General features: G+C 40.3%; 2 protein-coding genes across 2 annotated transcripts; one reads left to right on the top strand and one right to left on the bottom strand.

Moving 5' to 3' along the window:
* The first annotated feature begins 1,136 nt into the window (after positions 1-1,136).
* Positions 1,137-8,255, top strand: RP9 (RP9 pre-mRNA splicing factor). The gene is made up of 6 exons (XM_075083621.1): positions 1,137-1,367; positions 2,610-2,640; positions 3,431-3,560; positions 3,903-3,994; positions 6,052-6,113; positions 7,184-8,255. The coding sequence occupies exons 1-6, from the start codon at positions 1,168-1,170 to the stop codon at positions 7,410-7,412; spliced, it is 744 nt and encodes a 247-aa protein (XP_074939722.1). The 5' UTR covers positions 1,137-1,167; the 3' UTR covers positions 7,413-8,255.
* A 5,149-nt stretch (positions 8,256-13,404) lies between these two features.
* LOC142053902 (uncharacterized) lies at positions 13,405-20,610 on the bottom strand. Its single transcript, XM_075086137.1, has 5 exons — positions 20,124-20,610; positions 17,432-19,384; positions 16,311-16,436; positions 14,850-14,972; positions 13,405-13,665 (listed from the first exon to the last, which is right to left on the bottom strand). Exons 1-5 carry the CDS (start codon positions 20,269-20,271, stop codon positions 13,628-13,630), a joined length of 2,388 nt encoding a protein of 795 aa, XP_074942238.1. The 5' UTR covers positions 20,272-20,610; the 3' UTR covers positions 13,405-13,627.
* Positions 20,611-20,731: the final 121 nt, after the last annotated feature.

Below are 20,731 nucleotides of genomic sequence, written 5' to 3' on the forward strand. Positions count from 1 at the left end.
AAGATGATCAGTTAAAATCACCTTCAGTTCCTGGACTTCTCTAAGACACATTCTTTGCATTTCACTTGGCTCTTAAGCAATACCAGCAATCTCACGTCGTGCCCTTGAACTTCAGTGTGAGGCTAAAGTAACTATTTCAGCTTTGCTTTGCCAGCCCTGACCTACCTCCATTCCTCATCCTGTGACAGAAAGATCATGGCTGGGGCAGGAAACTGCAAAAACCTGAGGGCAGATTTGGCTTTCTAGGGGCTTTCTAGGGGTGCTCATATGCTGAAGAGGAGGGACTTGCCCTTTGCTGATCAGGCAGCTCCAGCCCCAGCAGCATGGCCATGGGTGCATGGTCTGTGGCTAGACCCTGCCTCATAACCAATATGTACCTCTCGTGGCACCAGCTGGCCTGTTAAAAAAAGAAAACAAACATACCAAACCTGTGCCTTCTGGATGCTGCAAGCAATGGCCCTGACCTTCTCCTCCCTCCATCCCCACGGACTTTGGCCTCTGGTGAGCATGGCCTGCAACTGCAATGACTCGGGGGCCCTCCTTGCACACCCTACTGCTCTCCCCTGCACCCAGAAGCCCCCCAGCTCCGTCCCCAACCTTCCCTGAGGTCCTTCTGAGGGCGGCGACCCCCTCACTGCCAGGCCTGTCCTGCCTCTCCTCTCCCACACCCCTCGAGCAGCCCACTGCCATATTCCTCCACGGCCCACCCATACTCCCCCTCAGCCCAAGTGTGTAAATACTTGTGCCACTGAGGTGGTGTTTTATTTTTAATAACGGCGTTTTGAAGCCGCAACACCCCCTCACGTTATTTTTAACCCCCAGGGAAGGGTGCCGGGAGTGAGTGGGCGCGCTGCTTGGCGTGGCCGCCCGGCTGCCTCACAGCGCCTCACCGCCTCAGGCAGCGGCGGGCTGTGGGAGGCCTGAGCGGGGCTGCTCCTCCCGGCCAGGCCCGAGGAGGAAGGGCCGGCGGACGAGGGGAGGCGGCGGTGTGGCCTGGCGGAGGGGGCGCTGCCCGGGCGGGCGGCGCCGGTGGCAGCGGAGGAAGTCGTCGCCTGTCCGGCCGCGCCCCGCCCGGGCGGGGAAGGGAAACCGAAATGCGCGGCGCGGAGGGCGGGGAGGGGGCGTCGCCGCGGCCTGGCCGTTCGCCGCGGCTCTGCTGCCGCGCCGATGTCCCGCAGGGAGCGGAGGGGGCCGGAGGAGGAGGCGGGGGCGGAGGAGGAGGAGGAAGCGGCGAGGGGCAGCCAGGCGCGGCCCAAGAGCCACCCGGAGCCCGCGGCGAGCGGCGGCAGAACGCAGGACCGGCATGAGAGGAAACGGAAGAGACAGGAGGCGCAGCAGCTCCAGAAGCTCCAGCACTTGGAGTCCTTGTAAGGGAGGGGAGGGGAGGCTGCCCGGCCGCCCCGCCGCCCCCCCGGCGTTTTGGGGCAGGGTCGAGGGGGTGGGTTTGGGTTTTTATTTTGTCCCTTCCCGCAGCGGCTGCTCCAGCTCTCTCACGTTTAAACCCGTGCCCGGTGTTTCAGTGGCGCTCCTGCGGGCCTGGGGCGCCGCTTGCAAAGCCGCTTGGTGGTTTTATCACCATTCTTTGGGGAAAAACGGGTCTCTTCCAGGTTCCTAGAGGTCTGGGAGTTGCAGCATTGAAGCAGAGGTTGTTCAGCTGGTTTCTGCTAGGGTGGATTAAAAAAAAAATAAGAAGGTTTGAGATCTACCTGGTGTCTCCACAGGTAGCCCACGGTGCTGTAAAGGGTTTATGACATTTCATTGAAACGGGTTTAATGGAACAAAAAAATCAGAAAGTTTGCAAGCGCATGGGTTTTCTTTTTGCTTTCCAAGTGAAAGTAAAAATCTGTTTGCTATGAAATGCACCAAACAGCACTCATAAACTTATCATTTCAGAGGTACTGTTAAAGATATCGTTAAGGACACTATGATCTCATAGTGTCTTGGCATTTAACTCCTAAGCACCTGCCCTTCCTCAGTTGTTGTGCTTTATGTAGCACCTGCTTGCTATTTGGATTTTAATAAATTTTATATCTAGTGTTAACTCCAGAGAAATGCTGCAGGAAAGATGGTACTTTGGTCAGTAAGGTTCTGTTTTTAGGTTTCATACACAGAGAAAAAAAAGATGAAATTATTATGATTATATACTAGTTTTGGCTGGCAAAGCTAGAGGTGAGGAATGGTCTGTGACATTTTCAGCAGAGTATGTCTATGATTCAGCAGTGCTGGAGTAAAGAAATTTGGATCAGTGAGATCTTGGGGAGGGGTGCTACAGAAAAAGAAGAGAGAATTGTGCATTTATGGTAACTGAAGCTGAACTGGATGTGCCTTGCATCCCTGTAAAGCAGGGCGATGAAAGTGGTTGTTCCCCCACAAGAATATGAATCTGTAGGATAGTTGCAAGAGACACGTGTGGTGATATGACAGTGTCTCAGTCTGCTTGCATCCAGGTATCTGTGTTCCGCTGTAGTTCTTAGTGATTATTGATTGAGTAAAAATTAAAGGAAAATGTGAGCTGAAGGTTTTAACTCTATACCATAGAAATAATGTATTTTCTCAATTTATTTGTCTGTGCTAAGCTGTGAAGTAACAATATTTCTATTGCCTTTCAGCTATGAAAAACCTCCCCCAGGGCTAATTAAGGTTGGTAAATATATCGCAGTAAATTTTTTGCATTACGAGGGATTTTCACACAACCTGCCTTTTAGCAGTTTTTCTTAAGTGTCTACATTACCTATATAAATTACCAAGAGAAATAGGTGCTTCCAGGGGAAAACTCACTAGCCAACCCCTTTGACTTGATGAATCTAGAATGAAATGCCCAGAATCAGGCAGGATGATACCCGTTCTTTCATCACCTTTTAGTATGCACACTTAATGCAGTACTTAATAGTGGGGATAGAGGGGAGTAGTTTACGGTGAAGCAGATTTTCAGCTTGAATGACATCTTTTCAGGATTCTTTTCCACTGCTTCTGCTCAAATACTTCTGAAAAAATACTTTCCCTTCATAATGATCACTACTTTTGCCAGATCTATATGCCTAAGCCATAATCTAGTGCTTTTAACCTAAAAAATACTGCTGTGTGTTGTAAAAGTTGTTTTTAATTATTATGCCTTGTTAACAGGAAGAGGAAAAAGTCGTCTGCGCTTGTCTGTTAATTTTTCATTTATAATCTTTACTTAAATAAATTACTAAAATAAATGGGAAGGGATGGAATTAATATGGCAGTTGAGAGTAGAAAAGTCAAAGGTGAGGGAAAAAGAAAATGACTTAATGCTGTTAAAGGAATCAGGTATTTTGGATCCTTCATGTGTTACAAGAGAAAATAAATGTTACAGGGAAAATAGGTTCCATATTACATGAAAGCTTTGGAGTATTAATTTTATCAAAGTTAGAAAATACTATTTTACTGTCCTTATCTTTTTCCATAGGAGAATGAAACAAAACCGGAAGACTGCATACCTGATGTACCAGGCAATGAAAGCGCACGAGAATTCCTGGCACATGCCCCTACAAAAGGGCTTTGGATGCCTTTGGGAAAAGAAGTCAAAGTCATGCAGTGTAAGGCCAAAAATATTCCAGGTGTCATTGGACCTTCATAAAGCCACCCATTTTTCTCTGGGGGAGGGCAGAATGTCTGGTGGACGGATGACAAGGTCCAGGTGGATTGGCTGATATAAAAGCAACCAGTATCTTGAAGGCTGTAATGAAATGCATAAAATATATTTTATGGACATTACATTTGTCAACACAATACTTTATCTATGTATTCATTTCAACAAACTGAAAATATTTTCCATAAATATGTTCTTTTGGTTTGGGGGTTTGGTTTTTTTTCCTTTTTTCTTTTCTTCTTCTGCGCTGACTCAAAGGTACAATTCATTGCTGCTTCTTTTTTTAAAGGTTGGAGGTGTAAACGTTACGGACACAGAACGGGAGATAAAGAATGCCCGTTCTTTATTAAAGGCAATCAGAAATTGGAACAATTTAGAGTAGTGAGTACAAATACCGTACTATTACTGCTTGTATTTTTTAATATTGATGATGCATAATCTTGCAAGTGAAGAGAATCCTGTTAGATGATGCTTTATTAAGGACCTTTCCTCTGTCTCTAGTATAATATAGATGGCGAAAATCTCCTAATAAAGGAAAAGCTACAGATGTGGTTGGATGTTTGACTACTTTGCAGAAAATCTACTCTTCGAGAGGAAAATTAGTAATTTTTACATTTAAATTGGAAATCTTCAGGAACCTGTTTCAACCATTATATTCAGTTTTTGTGATTAAAATGCCAACGTAACAAAAAATGCTTAGTCAAGCTTGAGCTGCCCACATTACAGCTGCTTCAAGCCTTCCGCTCTCACTGTGAACAACCACATCATGAAGCCTGTTGTCTAGGTCTGTAATCCCATCATTGTCTACGAGTCTGATCTCTTGCTACATGAGGCTGCATCTCAGCTCTGCAGATTCTTTCTGCGTGACCTCTAACTTTTCACGTTGCTCTGCATTGTTAAACTATATTTCAAGCTCTCATCACTTTGTGTCTCATGTCCTCATTTCTATCCTTGAAAATGCCATCAGGACTTATTCTGTCCAATCAGGATACTACTGCAAAGAGTATTTTTAGCCAGCCTCTATGACCAGATTGCCTCTATTTTCATTTTTCCTCGGGCTGCTTCTCTGTTGCATCAAACTCTTGCTGTATATCCAAGGCCCTTCATGGTGCATTCCCGACGTCTTTCATTTGCTACCAGCATTTTAATTCCCACCTCCGGTCAGCAGCTGATGTCTCCTCTCTGTTGAACTTGTTTGCTGAACCTTCCAACACATACAATCACGCCATCTTTTTGCTGCATTCTTGCATGAGATGAACTCACCTTAAATTCCTGCAAAGTTTATTTGCTGTCTTACTTCACAACAGTCTTTAGCTGCAATGCCTGGTTAATTTAAAAGTAACATATTTAAGACCAAGAATGGTAGTGCATAGCATGTTAGGACAACTCCAACTTCGTTATCTGATTGTCCTGTATTCCTTGCTCCTGTATTCCTGTGTGTTTGTGTTGTGGTTCAGCCCCAGTCAGCAGCTAAACACCACGCAGCCACTCACTCACTCCCCCCACCCCTGTGGGATGGGGGAGAGAATTGGAACAGCAAAAGCACAAAAAAAAACCCTTGTGGGTTGAGATAAGAACAGTTTAATAATTAAAATAATAATTATAATAATAATGATTATGGTAACATTAATGATAATATAATAAAAAGGAAAAGGGAAAAAGGAAAAAAAAAAAAACCTGCAAATGATACACCCGCTGACTGATGCTGCCCGTCCCTGAGCCGCGATTGCTGCCTCCCTCCCCCGGCCAGCTCCCCCCAGTTAACATACTGGCCATGACGTTACATGAGATGGAATATCCCTTTTGCCAGTTTGAATCCGCTCTCTTAGCTGTGCCCCCTCCCCTCCCAGCTTCTTGTGCCCCTGGCAGAGCATGGGAAACTAAAGAAGTCCTCGACTAGTACAAGCACTACCCAGCAACAACTAAAACATTGGTGTGTTATCAACATTGTTTTCATACTAAGTCCAAAGCATAGCACTGTGCCAGCTGCAGTGAAGAAAATTAACTCTGGCCCAGCTAAAACCATGACAGTTTGTATCCAAGTTTTTAAAGTACACTATAAGGGCACAGCTCATTATTTGTAAACTTCAATATTCCTTCTGTCTGGCTTTTCCTACAGCATATGTATGGGGTTCTCTTAGTTAACTCTGATCGGAGAGGGAGAGAGGTAGTGCACCTAAGGAGAGTCCCCTTCATTGGTGGCATAACTAGAAAAGCTTTTCCTATAGTAAAAAACCCAGTTCAGATTAATTAAGTCTGAGAGTATACTTGTAAGTTAAGAGCTTGCTAAATGTATTTCATCTTTTGATAAAATTGTATTTTTGTATTGGGTTGCTTTGGTTTGTGGTTTTGGTTTGTTTTGGATTTTTTTTAATACAACAGACAGTGATAAATACTTTTCTTTACCAACACTGGATTTTCTGTTTTCCACTTTAAAGGCACATGAAGATCCAATGTACGATATAATAAGAGAAAATAAACGTCATGAAAAAGAAATGAGGTAAGTGTGTTTTCTATAGTAAACAGCATTTTTAATTTGGTTTTTATTTTGATAACATGATACTAATGTATATGTGAAATTTTGGTATAAGCTACCCTTAACAACTCAGAACATTTTTCTAATGGCAGTTTCTTTATGTTGGCAGGCACTAATGCATTTCTACTTTCTTAATAATCACTCAGAAGTACTTCTTATCACTTTATTTCTATTAGCTTCCGTATTTTTTCCCAAAACAAAGTTTAATGAGGAGTTGTATTCATTTATGCCATAATATTCAGATACTTGAGTTTAGTTTTGGTTTAGGCCTAAAAAACAGTTTGATTCTTTTTTTCTTTTCACTGACTTCACTGAGGTGTTTTCTAAAATTTGGTGCATCAGAGTGCCTTCAGTAGACATGAAGGGGTGGATTTAGAAAACTGGTCTAGGCATCTGATGTTGTTCCTCATATGAGGTCATTATTTGATAAAGAAAGCAGCAGAGTTCTTTCATGCTTTCTTACTTGAACAGCATCAGTGAGATAACTGAACAAACTATAGGTAGCCCACGGAGTAGTACTGCTGCTGCAGCTGTGGGTGCGTTGGTTTTGTTTTGGTGGTTGTTTTTTTTTTTTTAAAAAAAGCAAATCCTTGGAGATGATACTGAAGACAACAATAAAATAAGCAAATAGTTTGTCCCCATTTGCAAGTAATCCATGAAAGGTCAAAGGAAGAGTGTATGTCAAAAATGCCTCTGCATCTAAAGTCTACTCTGTCAGTTTTACTGACGTCAGCTCTGTATCAGCAGGGCAGTGAATTTCTTATTATCATAATCCCCATATGCACCTATGCATGGATAAGCATAGAACTTCTTATGGCGGTCTGATGATAGCTGTTGCCTCATTATTTTGCACACATAAATATTGGCCAATAAACTAGTCTGTCTTTGATATCCCATGGGATGGAAAGCCCCTGAGAACAGACCATCTGCTCATCTCAGAAGAGGTTGCTTTTATCAGTCTATGAAAACTGTAATAGGAGTGAAATTCAGCAAAAGAGCTAGAAAGGTTTCTCATTCACATTTTTTAAACTCAGGATACAGCAACTGAAGCAGCTACTGGAAGACTCTACCTCAGATGATGATGATAACAGCCATGACAGTGATGAGGGCAGTGAAGACAGCAGCAGCTCCACTTCCTCAGAATGTAGAGATAAGCATAAGAAAAAAAAGAGAAAGAAAGAAAAGAAAAAAAAAGAAAAGAAGAAAAAGAAAAAGAGAAAGCATAAATCATCTAAATCTAATGAGAAGTCAGAATCTGACTGACAGCAATCACCTGCTGCATGCTTATTGACCTCTGCTTGGGAACTGCAAGGAAAGATCCAAAGAATGAGAAAGAAACCACCAGAAAGGGCTCTGTTAAACTCAGAACATACAGATGGATACATACATCATCCTACACTGTATCTTCTGCCCCTCTGCAGTGCCGCAGCCAGAAGAGAGCTGCATTAAACAATGCTCAGTCAACCATATCTTTGTACTGTAAAACCTGTACTAATAGTCATCTGCCTTGGTCAAATTGGGTCTCTGCATTGCCACACATGACTAGCAGCAGAAAGCAGTGACTACCAAGGTAACACCAACAAATCTGCAGAATTCAGCAGACTGTCTATTGAAGTGTCTTCTCTCCATGAAGTTATTCTATTACATACAATGCCTCGCCGTAATGGGACTGCAGTTTGCACTGTGTGGAGCACCAACAGTTTGCTTACAGTCCCTATAAGCAGGTTGTACTGTGGTTTTTTGTTGTTTGTTTTGTTTTTTTTTTTCTCTGCAAACTGCCTATGTGCTGAAGTTCATTGTACTTCTCCTAGTACTGGCAGCTAGGGAAATCAAGATCATCGCTGGAGGGGGAAAAAAGTTAATCGAGGGGATTTATTTTAAGACAAAACTGCAGTGTGAGCAAGACTTTTTTTGTGTGTAGCAAAATCAACATCATTTCTATTAATACGCACATTTCTGCAATACCTAAAGTGTTCTCCAAACTGTAGGAGTGGGAGCCAAATGTAATGATGTTAAATGTTCAACTTTATTGTAAAGAGGTAGTGGTTTTAGTTATTTAAAAAGGAGGTTTTCATGTCGGAAATTAAAGATTAATTTCTACCTACATATCCGTATCAGGTGTTTGATATATTTGATGGTTTTTTTCCCTTTTAAAAAGGCTTTTGGAAGTAAACTCTAACTTATGTTTACTGGAATTATTTTATGTAGTAATATTTTATGAATCAATTCCACAAGAATATAAATGAGTAAGGCTTTCAGAATGGTTCTCAGCTATATACATGTAAGCCCCAGAACAGTAGTAAAGAACTTGTAAGCAGGAAGAAGGGGAAGTTTTGTGTACTTAATTGACCTTGTGGACTGACTGCACTTTTCTTTTAAATCATCTTGCAAGGTAGACTCGACTAGAAAGATTGAGATAGCAATAAACTGCATTAGAGTCAGCACCTCTTTTTGAGCCATCAAGGTACAGTGGTGCAGAGCTGTGATTTGAGGACTAGATGATATATATTGGTACTCTACAAAAGGAGAAAGAAAAAAAAGATTTGCTTTGAAAGGGTGAGGAAGGACTTAAACTTCATCTCTGATCTTATGCTTATATTGGAAAAAAACCATGATAAAGCTCTAACATGAGTGAGCATTAACAATGAAACCATACACTAAAATGCATTTAAGACTTTTTCAAAGCTCTCAGGAGGAGAAAAGAAAAAGACAAGGGAAAGTATACATTAAAATGTGTTTTCTCCCTCCTACATGTTTAAGTCATGTAATAAAAATAAACTCCCATTCCTTGCCAGTCATTCACGATATGTTCTGGGGAAAAACAAGGTAGTCAAGGCCTACTTACAAAACGAGACTGTTTATTCCCAGAGCTTAAAGGTGGAATTGTGTTTTATCCTCCAGTATTGTTTAGTAAATCTCCCTGTGATGGGATTTACCGGTGACTCCTGATAGTTCCCTGTATCAGTATCATCATCATCAACAAATTCAAAGCTCCTGGCTCTTTCACCAGAAAGCTATTTAACAGCTGAAATAGCGCAAGGAGATTTATAGCAGCCTGGTTCTCTGTATTGTTGCCACATTTGGTGTGAGAAAATCCTTGTTTATAGAACTGGTGGTTGTTGGACAGACCCTGGAAGCCACAGCCAGTATTCACCTGACACATTCCAAGAGCATTCTCACTCAAGTTGCATAGAGCAGAGCTAACCCAAAGATCTCTTCAGTTACTTTAGCTTTTGTCATTTCAGGTTCTTCTGAAGTTCAGTTCAATAAAAAAACCCCACTCTGTTTTCCCTTGGTCTGTCATCCCATTCCTTGTTAATGGGTCCTCCCCCATTTTACCTACCAGGGTTTACTATTTGGACAGTCAAGAAACACACTGTAAAAGACCCTTTTCTAACTTAAATCAGAAAGTTTTTTTGAGATACCAAATCACTGTTCTGTACCAGACTAAAGGTCTGTTTAACTCAGTATGTTTTTCTACTCGTGGTCAGTAGTGGATACCTACACAACAGGGCAGCGCAAACTCTAGTGGCATTATTTCTGTTATTTCACTGATACTGCTTGTCATGCAGGCACTTTGAATCACAGATTATATTGAGTAGCCTTGGAATTTTTTTTTTTTTTTACAGCCAATCACTTTTTGTAAACTTTGCAGTTTCCTTCTGCAAGGAACTCTAGAGATTAATGAATTAGTGAAGAAACATCATTTGCTTCCAAGCTGCTCCCTGCTAGTTTCATTTCATACACCCTAGTTTTTGTAACAGAAGGCATACGAATAACTCATCCCTATTCATTTCCCCATATCGTTACCAGTTTTGTAGATCTATATCATATCCCTTACATAGTTATTTTAGTAGTTCTCTACTGAAACTCATACAAGTAGAACCAATCTCAAAATTAAAGCTAACTTTTAATAGACTACAACTGAGTAGTGCTGAGAGGCAGCCAGTGCTAGAGTCCCGAGAAGCATGATTTATTTCATCATTTAGCATTTTAAGCAGTGCCAAAGCTGGCATATGAGAGACTGGAGGCCTCTTAGAAGTATAGAGACTAGATACCAACACCCATTTATATTACTGGAAAATGACTCTGTGTAGAAGTAAATCCAGAAAGCAGGGTAGGAAACTATAGTCTTAAAAGACAACTGAGCCTTATTTCTTAAGTCTTAACCACTGAACTATTTATTTTGTGTTCAAAGAACCAATTGTTTTTTTCTAGCAATCCTTGCCTTCTTTGTAGGCATGTAGATTTCCATTTAAAAGTTCTGTGGAAGCCTGAGTGGCAGTAATAAAAAACTGTGTAGTCCCATGAAGCTAAATAAGCATGAAATGCAGGTACAACATACCTCACAGGCAATACAGCTTAACTGGTCTTCAGCTCCCAGGTCTGTTTATCTCAATCCCTGAACCATTCCTCTCAGAAAGATTACTTCAGCAAAAATACTGACATCTGTGTTACTTCCTCGGCCATGAAATTATTTGGGGTTTATAGCCTTGTTGACAGAGAAGGCTGGTGGCACCGAGTCAGTCAGGTGAATCTGAGGACTCCCTTTTTAAACAGCGCATTTGTTCTTCCGTGGTATGCCTACAGTTAGCATGCAATGAGCTGTTTTTGTCATTGGCTCCTGTCTTCCACTGTTTTGTTTTAATAGAGAGACCTGTAATTAATCTTTTCCAACATAAGGCAGAAAACAGGACATTGTAAAAGGGAAAGCTTTATGCCAGGCAGATGCTACCAAATTGAAAATTAAAATGTAGGATTAAAACCTGGCAAGCTGACATAACCCACTGGCTCCACTTCAGCAATTACACTACACCCACTTCGCAACAGAGGCTTGTAGTTGGCTACAAATAATCATTTAGAAATTCTGAGTCACAGACAGTAAGTCTATCCAAACAAAGCTCCTAGTATGGAAGTCTCAGAGGCCTCTAAGGCTTGCTACTGGTGTGCCAACTAGCAAATAGATTCTTCAGTGGCCCTTCAGTAGATGCTGCAAGCAGCATGTGAAAACTTCAGAGGCAATGCAGTACTGCTACAGTTACAAGTTCACAATACAGCCAGCACTGCAGTTACTCATCCCTGGGCAATCTAGCTTCAGTGGTAAAAGCTGACACAGATGTGCATCTGTAACAACTTAAATCTCAAATATCACTGTGGCTCACCTGGCTGAAGAAGAACCTGGACTTTAATTCACACCGTTTAAGATGCAGTTTGTACTTCACATCCTTTCTGAACATTAAATACAGTTGTAAGCCAGCTGACTTAAGATGCAGTCCACAAATCATCCATGCTGCTAAGTGAAGGAAAAAGCCAAGTAGAAGATTCAGGGTTTTTTTAGTTTTAAGGTCACAGAACTAGTATTGCCAGAGTAGAGCATGCCTTATATAACATTATCCAAGAAGTGCTAGATTCTGGTGTACTCACTGGATATCTGGAACACTAGAACTTTCATGCATACTACTTTAAGCATTGGTGTGGATCCGTAGCGTGGGTACACTACAACATTTTTAAGCAATTAGTCTTAAAATGCATTTGTCTTCAAAGAGCTGCCTAAACACTCCTACTGCTACTCCCTCACGTATTCTTGGGAGCTAACACCACGAGACCCTAAGCTGCTGCTTACGTTTGGGTAGAAAGCACACTGACTAGTGCAAAACCTGTGAAAGGACACCTAGCATGACCTTAGGAATAGCAGTGAAACAATAGCCATTCACAAAGATCTCCATGCCCCCCCCCCCCCCCCCCAAGTGCCATCTAACTGTGAGGTCACAAATATTCCTTTATCAGACAAGCAGCAAAAGACAGACAGTTAAATATGTCAGCAGAATTCGCTTAGTATTAACTCCCAGAGCTACACCCAAATTCAGGGAAAAAAAAACAGTCAGTCCTTACCTAAGGAGTCTCAGTTATAGCAGAGGATTACTCTTGAGCCATCACTTAGAGTCTCCAAGTTGAAGAGATTCTACTGTTCATTCTCCCCATCAGAATAAAGTCTATCCCCCTCTAAGTCCAGCACATGCCTATATTAGATATCCAAGAGCAGCAGTCCTGTATTTTCTAGATTATTAAAAAAGCTCCACACTTGGAGTAATTCCCTCCCTCACTTTATTCTTTGAGCTTCTGTGCAGCACAAAAGCCAAGTAGAAATTTGTATTCCTTGTTTTCTTGCAGTGTTTAAAGACTAAATAAGAACTTGGCATCAAAGTGTTAAAGTGGATTCTTTCCCTTAACAGCATGGGGTAAAGGCTATAATTACAGTAGCTCTTTAACAAGTAAGCAAGTGCTATTAGAAATAATAGCAAGGTCGAGGATCAGTTGGGTAGGGAAACCTCAATACTCCTCACGGAGGGAAAACAGCGTAACCTCAGTTACAGGTCAAACTAGTGATAGCCACAAAGCTTGAATGCAGTCACAGGAAATGCTACTTTTATCTGTGTCATTACTCTAGGGCACAGACAAAGAACACTGGGAGAAGAGACAGAAGACAGTGTTAGTTTCCCTACCTTTTTCAATCACTATCACTTTATTTGGTAATCGTCCAAGAACTGCAGTATCGTGTCTAGGCTTCTCACATGGTGAAACTAGCTTTCATAGACATGAAGGTGGTCACACATTTCAGCTATCCCACCTCATCCAGATCAGTCTGTTTCCATTATTCATAAGACAGCTCAGCAGAAACCCAGTTTTATCATCTTAGTTCTATAGAGAGACTTTTCTGTAGTGAGTTGCCAAGGCCAGTATCCACTGTAATAGAAGCCATCAGTGAGAAGCCAGGGAACAGAGCACACCACTGCTGTAAAAACTTCTGTTTCACCTTTAAAGCCCATTCCTCCAGCCCAGGGTCTCCACAGAGGGCTCATAACAGTCTCCACAGAAAAAGGGGAGGAGGGAAAAGCATCACATCAATGCAGTGCTTTAGTTTTAGTCCTCAATCATGCATTTAGAGAGTAAGATCTGAGGAACTGCCTTGAAATGTCAAGTCAGTACTTGCTACAGCTTTAACTATATTCCTCCACACTTTGACAAAACCAAATCCAGCCAAAAATCCATCTGATGGAGGAGAACCTTGTACCTATGCCCATATCATATCAGCAAACTGCCTGTGAGATGAGATGACGTTGTCAGTCTTCACAGTCCTGCAGAGCTTAAGAACAAGGCAGCAGTAAATGGTACACTATCATGGTATTGATGCACATACATCCCTACCATAAACTTTTTGGCTTCGGTATATAGATGGAATACAAGTCTCAAAGTGCAATTCTATTAAATTTATTATTTAAATAGTGGACGTGCTAGTTATAAAAAGGTGACATAAGTGTTAAATACTTAATTCCATTTTAATAATGCCCTCAGTCTTTACAGTGCTACTTCTTACCCTTTAAGAGTGCACAGCAACTTACAAAATATACAATAATAACAGTTATGGATTTATGCAAAATTCTGATACATCTTCCCCCCCCTTGCCCCACTATTTGCAGTTATTTTCTCTTACAGAGGGACTTCCTTGTTCCATGCCCTAAAGGAAAAAAAATAGGAGAGTAAGGTATGCATTGTCCCTCCAAATAATATATGTCAATATGCTTTAAAGAAAGACCAGACATCAATGACTGTCTTCTATTGCAGGTGAGGGCACTGATTATTGATATTAGAACTATGTACACAACTTCCCAGCAAGGATGAATTCTGCAGGAATGGTGTTGGACTTCAGAATATCCCAGTATATCAGACAGATAAGAGTTCCATATAAAACTCAGCCTATTCTCAGTGTGCTCTTGTAACTACATTATTGAACACATCCAAGAAACACTGACTATTACTGGGGCAAATATAAGTAGTATTTGGGGATAATGCAAGTTTCTAGATGCTTTTACTAAAAAGGATCAGCCATTAAAGATTTAACACTGTCATTTAAATAATTTGACTTCAGGACTGCAGCAGTTTTGACTAAGAAGCTTCAGTCTAAGTTTTTGTTTTAAACATTGCAAATACATGGAATTGTAATCGTCTGTTTAATATATGAGAAACAGAAGGTCTTTAACTCTTATTTCCTGCCCACATATTCAAGTTAGCTTTGCTATGCCAAATTTCCTTCTGGAAAAGAACGCTCTGATCTTTTACAGCTTCTTGTATGTACTGACCCTTTTCAGTTTATAACTTTTTCAGACTCTCCCACAAACGCACAAAAGTATTTGTTACTGATGTGATTTTCCCCTCCATTGTTTTTCCTTTCTTCCTCCAAAATAGCAAGAAGTTCCTACTCTATAAAGTTGAAGAATTATCTATCTGTATTTGTGTTGTATCAAGTTAAAATATTTTGGCAAAGACATACCTTTAGCTTAAAAAAAACCAAACTATTGTTCTAATTTTTTTGAAGTGTTGGGTCCTCTGTCACTTTGCCACATATTGGAAGAGCAACTAGACTAAAATAGTGGGATTTGGTGGGTTGAGTTCCCCCCCACCTTTAATAAAGGGAAGGAACCTAACCTGGTCAACGCTACAACAGTATTCATAGCAAAGTCAGTCAGTTTTCAGTGTCTAGCTTGCTTTTCTCCTCATCTTGTCTCTGTAAATAGCATGTGAAATAGTAGCAAATGCTATCCAATCTCCTTGCATTTCAAACCAAGAACCATTACTCCCTGATACGGTAATGAAAAAAAAATCCTTGTAACAGTCATTTTGTAACTTGGACTCTATACTAACCTTTGTGCACACTGCTTTTAGGCATCTCCCACACTATTTCTTCTACCTCACATCTTGTGTCTCTGCGTTTTGATAGTGGTTTGCTTATTCTTTTCCTCTTTGGTTTAAGCAAAAGTGGGCAACCTAAACAGCAAGATACAACTGGTGTTATTTCTCCAAAGCATAGAATTAAAGCAAATCTAAGCTTGACTTTCCCCAACTGGTCTGTAGTGTTCCTCATTCTCCCTTCATGTGCCCATTTTAGTGGCAGATAAAACTGACAATACATGTGTCAGGCAACAGTCTTATATGTTTACAATATTCAATCATTGTCTAACCATAATTCTGGATGCATTGTATTTTCGGTAGTAACTTGATAGGTGTTAATGTGGCAAAAAAAAAAGAAGCCAGTGACAGTTGGATAATTCTACTCTAGTTCACTTTAAGTGTTCAAGACTAGGTGATAGGTGTCCAAGTGACCCAACTCACCACTGTCTTAAAAAAAACTCAATTCTTCAGACCCGTTAAGTTATGCACCACAGGTACACAGTTCAAGAAGTCAAGTTTAGCATATGATATTACTGCTTAATCAACATACCTTGTTTAACCAAACCCCCTTACTTGCAGGGCACTTAAATTTTAAGAAAACAGTCCTAAGATAAGCAACATTTTAAGAAGGATGTTATTTTACTAGCACTTTTGAGGCATCCATTGGCATGAACAGCCTTCAGAAGAAAACAATTCCTGCTTCCTAGTACTGCATGTGATAGCTTCTTTAAGCTACATAGTCTGAAAAAGGAGGAGGAGAAAACAGGGAGTAACAAAGGCCAAACATCCTCAGTATGTCACAGCACCTATGACTTCGAAGAAATAGGAGACATGCTGAAAGTCAAAGGTAACAAGATTATTTTAGAACTATTTTATTGTTTTTATGAATTGTTTAAGGAGCTATGAAAGTTGCTGCTAAAGTGTTGTCAACTTTTATAGAGCAGGCTAACATAAAAAACCCAAACAACATTTTGAAGTCGTCCGTGGATAGAAAGAGTAAAAAGCCTCCAATGCAGGAGGCAAATCCCACGTGAATTCTGATATGTTCTGCTCATCAAGATTAGGAACTACTGCTGCATGTGCACTCAAGAGAAGCATTATCTGGGTAAAGAATTAATACTACAGTTTATGGCAGTAGCAACTTTACACAAATGAGGGATTTGCTCACCCACAAAGCATTTGATGCTTTGATTTTCCATGGTACCTTTAAAACAAAAGTAGCTATAATGCATCCTTTCCCACATGTTTGAATTTGCAAAAAAGATATAAAAATACCCTGAAATGTACTGACTGACAGGCATTTCTTCAGTATCAGAGCAATGAGAATTAGTTTTATCTTCAAATCTTATCCAAATATCCTAAGCTTACTGTTTTGTATCACATCCATTTGAATGTTCCTTAAGAGAAGAAATACATTGAGGAAATAAGTTGTACCTTGATCTTTGCTCTTTGCTGTGGGTGAGAGACTACCCTGTGTTTGGCTGGCAAATTTGGGTTTAGCACCACTTCTAATCCAATACTCTTCAGGTGGTATCCCCATGTTCTCCCTCAGCAGACTCCCTAATAAAAAAAATAGTTGATTTACAGTCAGTATTTAGTTTTGCTAATATTAATATACTGTTTGAGCCAAAGTCAGAAGGCAAAGCTAGCTACTGAATCTAATTGTAAGAGTTAAAACGTGATTTTCTGGAGACCGCACTTGACAAAAATTACAAGCTGCTTTAAGTCTACAGATTTTGTGCAAAGCAAATGAAGTTTAAGAACACTAAGCTTATTAGTAGATCACCCTGTTTTAGATGCCTTTCACAATACAAGACTGTACTAAAGAGTAGCCACTTACTGAAGTATCCACATAACCAGTTATGAACCCTGCCTGATAACTCTGCTTATTCTCGGTTCAGATGAATACAGTTTCTACCAATATCTACTTTTGAGTAAATAAAATATTCTTGTCCAGATCAAATTTAATGCAGTTCCACACTGATTTTATGCAAATAGCACAAAACTTGTTGCTAACAGTAAGAACAGCAGCTACAATAAAAAAAAAACCACACAATAGTTTTACTCCTCTTCCACAGGAAAAAAGTTACACAGGATACAGCCACCAGATTATAATGAACTTAATTCTGTTTAATCCACATAACATGGGTCTGTGATGGGGAAGTCAGAATGTTTGTATAAATTTAAATGCCAAGTTTCCTACATATTATTAAACATTGGTAAATGTGTAGCTCATATGACCTTAAGATTTTCAAATGGCTAAACTGCCACTAGTGTCAGAAAGTTAAGTATATAAAAATCTAACTCAAAGGGAAATTTCTGCAAAATTCTCTGCTGGTTGTGAAGGTGCAGTATCCTCATGTAGTAGGTAAAAATTTGCAGCAAACCCTCTTTGCCTCAAAAAAAATATTCTGCAGTACTTCTGGCTCTAAGCCAAGCCTGAAGCTACAACTTTTTCCAGTCTTCCCACTGGTTCAAACTACAATTTGCAGCTGCAATTAGGTGTTCTTTGTGTGTTCTATTAAGCAGCACTTTGTCCCCAGCGATTAGCTTACCTCCCAAGAATTTCTGTAGCATTCGCTGGTGTTCAAGTTGTTCTCTTCTTGCTGTAGGCCTCTTTCTTCCATAATATCCATAATCACTGTATACAACTTCATCTTGTTCTTTCCCCTTTGGCTTATAAACTACACCAATGTTTTCACCAAGCCCACTCCTAGTTTTTATCTTCTCTTGAGCAGGCCAGCTAATTAATTGAGCCCGTATAGCATTTTTAGATGGCTTCCAAAGTACCCTCTGGCCAACTTGGTAGAAGCTTCCTTTACCAGGCGTCAAGATTCCATATGGAGTGGCTTCTTGAAAGAAATATTCAATTTCATCCATGTCATCATCATAGTCATCATCATCCTCACCCTCCTCATGTTCTCCCTCTTCATCCTCCTCTTCTCCCCTCACAGAGTATTCTTCAGAGTCCTCAACTTCTGACATACTCTTAGCTGCTTTTTTCTTGAGAGGATTTAATTTTTTCTGACTAGAAGATCTCAGAAGGGTTCCCAGCTTCCCACCTTTACCAGAAGTCTCTTTCATATTCATGGTTGAAGAGTTTTTGACACCTTGGTCGTTCAAGATGTCCATCTGCTCCCTTCCTACCACTTCATTTTCATTAAGGGACCCACCACTTCTAATTTTCTCTTTCTCTAAGCCCTCTGTACTTTTCTGGAAAGTATGCATGCTTTTCTGAAGCACATAGTCGGGGACAAAATAAGACACTGGGGCATCATCAACTGATGAGCCTTCCTCTCTAGAGGACACGTCATCAGAAGAAAGACTGAGTACACTTGGGTGCTTCCTTTGTGGCAAACAAACATCGTAGTTGTAGTTTGTGTCCATATTCTCCAAACAAGCCAGCCAACTGTTAGAGGGAACGTACTTCTCAATAGATTCATCACACCAAATGCTTTTATCTGTTTGACTTTCATTGGTTGCGCTGCGGCTTAGATTCAGCTTTTTCTGCTGAAAATTTATGTCACTCATTACCTCCATGCCAGATGGTAGTCCTGCTTGTTGAATAAAGCTGGGCTCTTCTTGAGAAGTTTTTGAGCCTGCAGACTTTTTAGAGCTAGATTTCTTAGTTACTACCACATCCTGTCTTACCACTGGTTGATCTATGCTAACAGATCTTGCCAATTCTGCCATTTGCACTGCCATGGTTTCACCTGAGGGGGATTTCGCCCATTGACTTGTATTTACCTGCTTTTCCGCATCCACCTTCACTTCATTACTTTGGACCTCTTTTCCTTGCACAGTTTCAACACCCTGTTTTGAGGGGAGAACAGCTTTTCTCTCATCTAAATAAGTTCCAGGCACCATTTTCTCCCCTTCATGAGGGCCATATATCATTCCTTCACATGAACTAACAGAAAATAAGTCACGCTGTACTATATTTTCTGGGACTGGTTTACCACTTGCCACATCATACAAAGGGATAGTTTCTTTAAAGGACTTCCACAGTTGAATAGCTGGAGAGCCATTTCCATATTCTATCCTCACTTCTTCCTTCTCAAAGGCATAGCTTCCAGCAGGAAGATTTCTATACTGTGTAGAGCTGGAAGGGGTCTTGTTATGAAACTCTCTGTCTACCACAATGGAAGATCCAGATGAATCTTGTTTCTCTGAAGTACTTTCAGTCTCTGTACCTATACCAGAAGAAACACAGGCCATACTTCCTGCATCACAACCTTTCGTTTCTGTACGGGTATCTTGATGCTTTTTTTGCTTGTTTTCAGGTTGTCTAGGATCAGTCTGTGTTTCTTTTGTCTCCATTTTTTTCCCAGGGGTACTGTAGTGTCTAAATCTTGTTGCATGATAAAACATAGGGGAAGGTGGGGCAACATTAAAATAAGGCCTTCTGTTAATTCTTGCATGCACTGGATGCTGTGGAACAAGAAATCCAGGGTACTCATGGAGTGCAACAGAATAAAATGGAAAATATGGATTTCCACTTCGGAAGCCTAGACATTGGGGATAAAAGAAAGTAAAGATAAGTATATCTTCTTTCTGAAAGAAGTAATACTGAATAATAATTTCTTGCATGCACAGGGACAACTACAAGATCAGACATGTAGGTAAGTAAAACACTCCACCTTGGCAATGCTTGGAAGCAAAGCAGGTGCAGAAACCCAAAGACAGTTCCTTGTTATAGAACAGCTTATCTGCAGCTACACTTTACCCAAAGCTTGATTTTATTCCTTAAAACATACACCAAATAGCATTTTCTCTTTTTTTTTTTTTTGTTTTTTTTATGGACTGTGCTATAGCATTGTCTTTGAAAAAAGACAGCTCCAGATAGAAGTTAACATAGGTATACCATTCACAAGATGTACTTAATTATATTGTTTCTGTGTGGATCTCTAAGCTTGTATTTGGCCATACCTATAATGCATGCACACGTTTGGAACTCATATATACACACATGTAAATTGTTAGGCACACTCTAGAGTTATGTATCTGTAAGATAGCCATTACTTAATATTTTGCTTAGTTTCTGTTCTCCAGAAATGGATGCTTTCCAGCACACAAGCTACACATTTAACTAACACTTCATAAATCAGATCTTTGACAATCAAAACATTACATTAATTCTACCTTAAACTCCCAAGAAACTTGTGAGCACAGGTACATATTTGTTTCCTCCACTCTAGCAGGAATTTACTAAGCAAAGCTACCACAGACAGCTCTCATTTACCTTACCTGGAGCAGGTACGTAGTATGGGCTGTATCCATGACTGAGGTACCATGGATTTGGAAAAGGTTGTTGTGCTGTTGGCTGTGCATAAAAAAAGGGTCTTGTGTGGTTTGTGGAATATGATCCACTTTCTGAAGTTGAGGCAGTATTCATTTTTTTTTAAACACTGAAAGAGATACAAAAAAAAATCAAGATTAACCACTTTTAAAACTGTCTGACTTTATGATTTTTATGCTCTCTCAGAGTTCAGCAGACCTTCCTTTCCCAGCCCGGTGAAATCATATCTTTCCAGAAGAAAGCTACCATATTCCAAACAGGAAGTAGAAAACTGACATTATTATCAGGGTCAAAGATTTTAGCTCTCCTCTGCTAAGCAAGCTTTTTATGTGCAGCTCTCAATATTAGTACTTCAAGCAGTAACTTTAATGTAGTCTTATATGCATACATCTACATAAGTAGTATTCCAGCCAATTGAAAACTAGCCTTCAGTCAATTAGCCCTGAGCAAGAAGTTAAGAAAAAAAAGGCTTCACACAACCAGAAGTTTGATGCTCAATGAAGAAAATACTACTTAACGCCAACACTTATGTTGTATTTAAGATTAAAATAAGCAC

Source organism: Phalacrocorax aristotelis, chromosome 2 (genome assembly GCF_949628215.1).
Source record: "Phalacrocorax aristotelis chromosome 2, bGulAri2.1, whole genome shotgun sequence".
Lineage (NCBI taxonomy): Eukaryota > Metazoa > Chordata > Aves > Suliformes > Phalacrocoracidae > Phalacrocorax > Phalacrocorax aristotelis.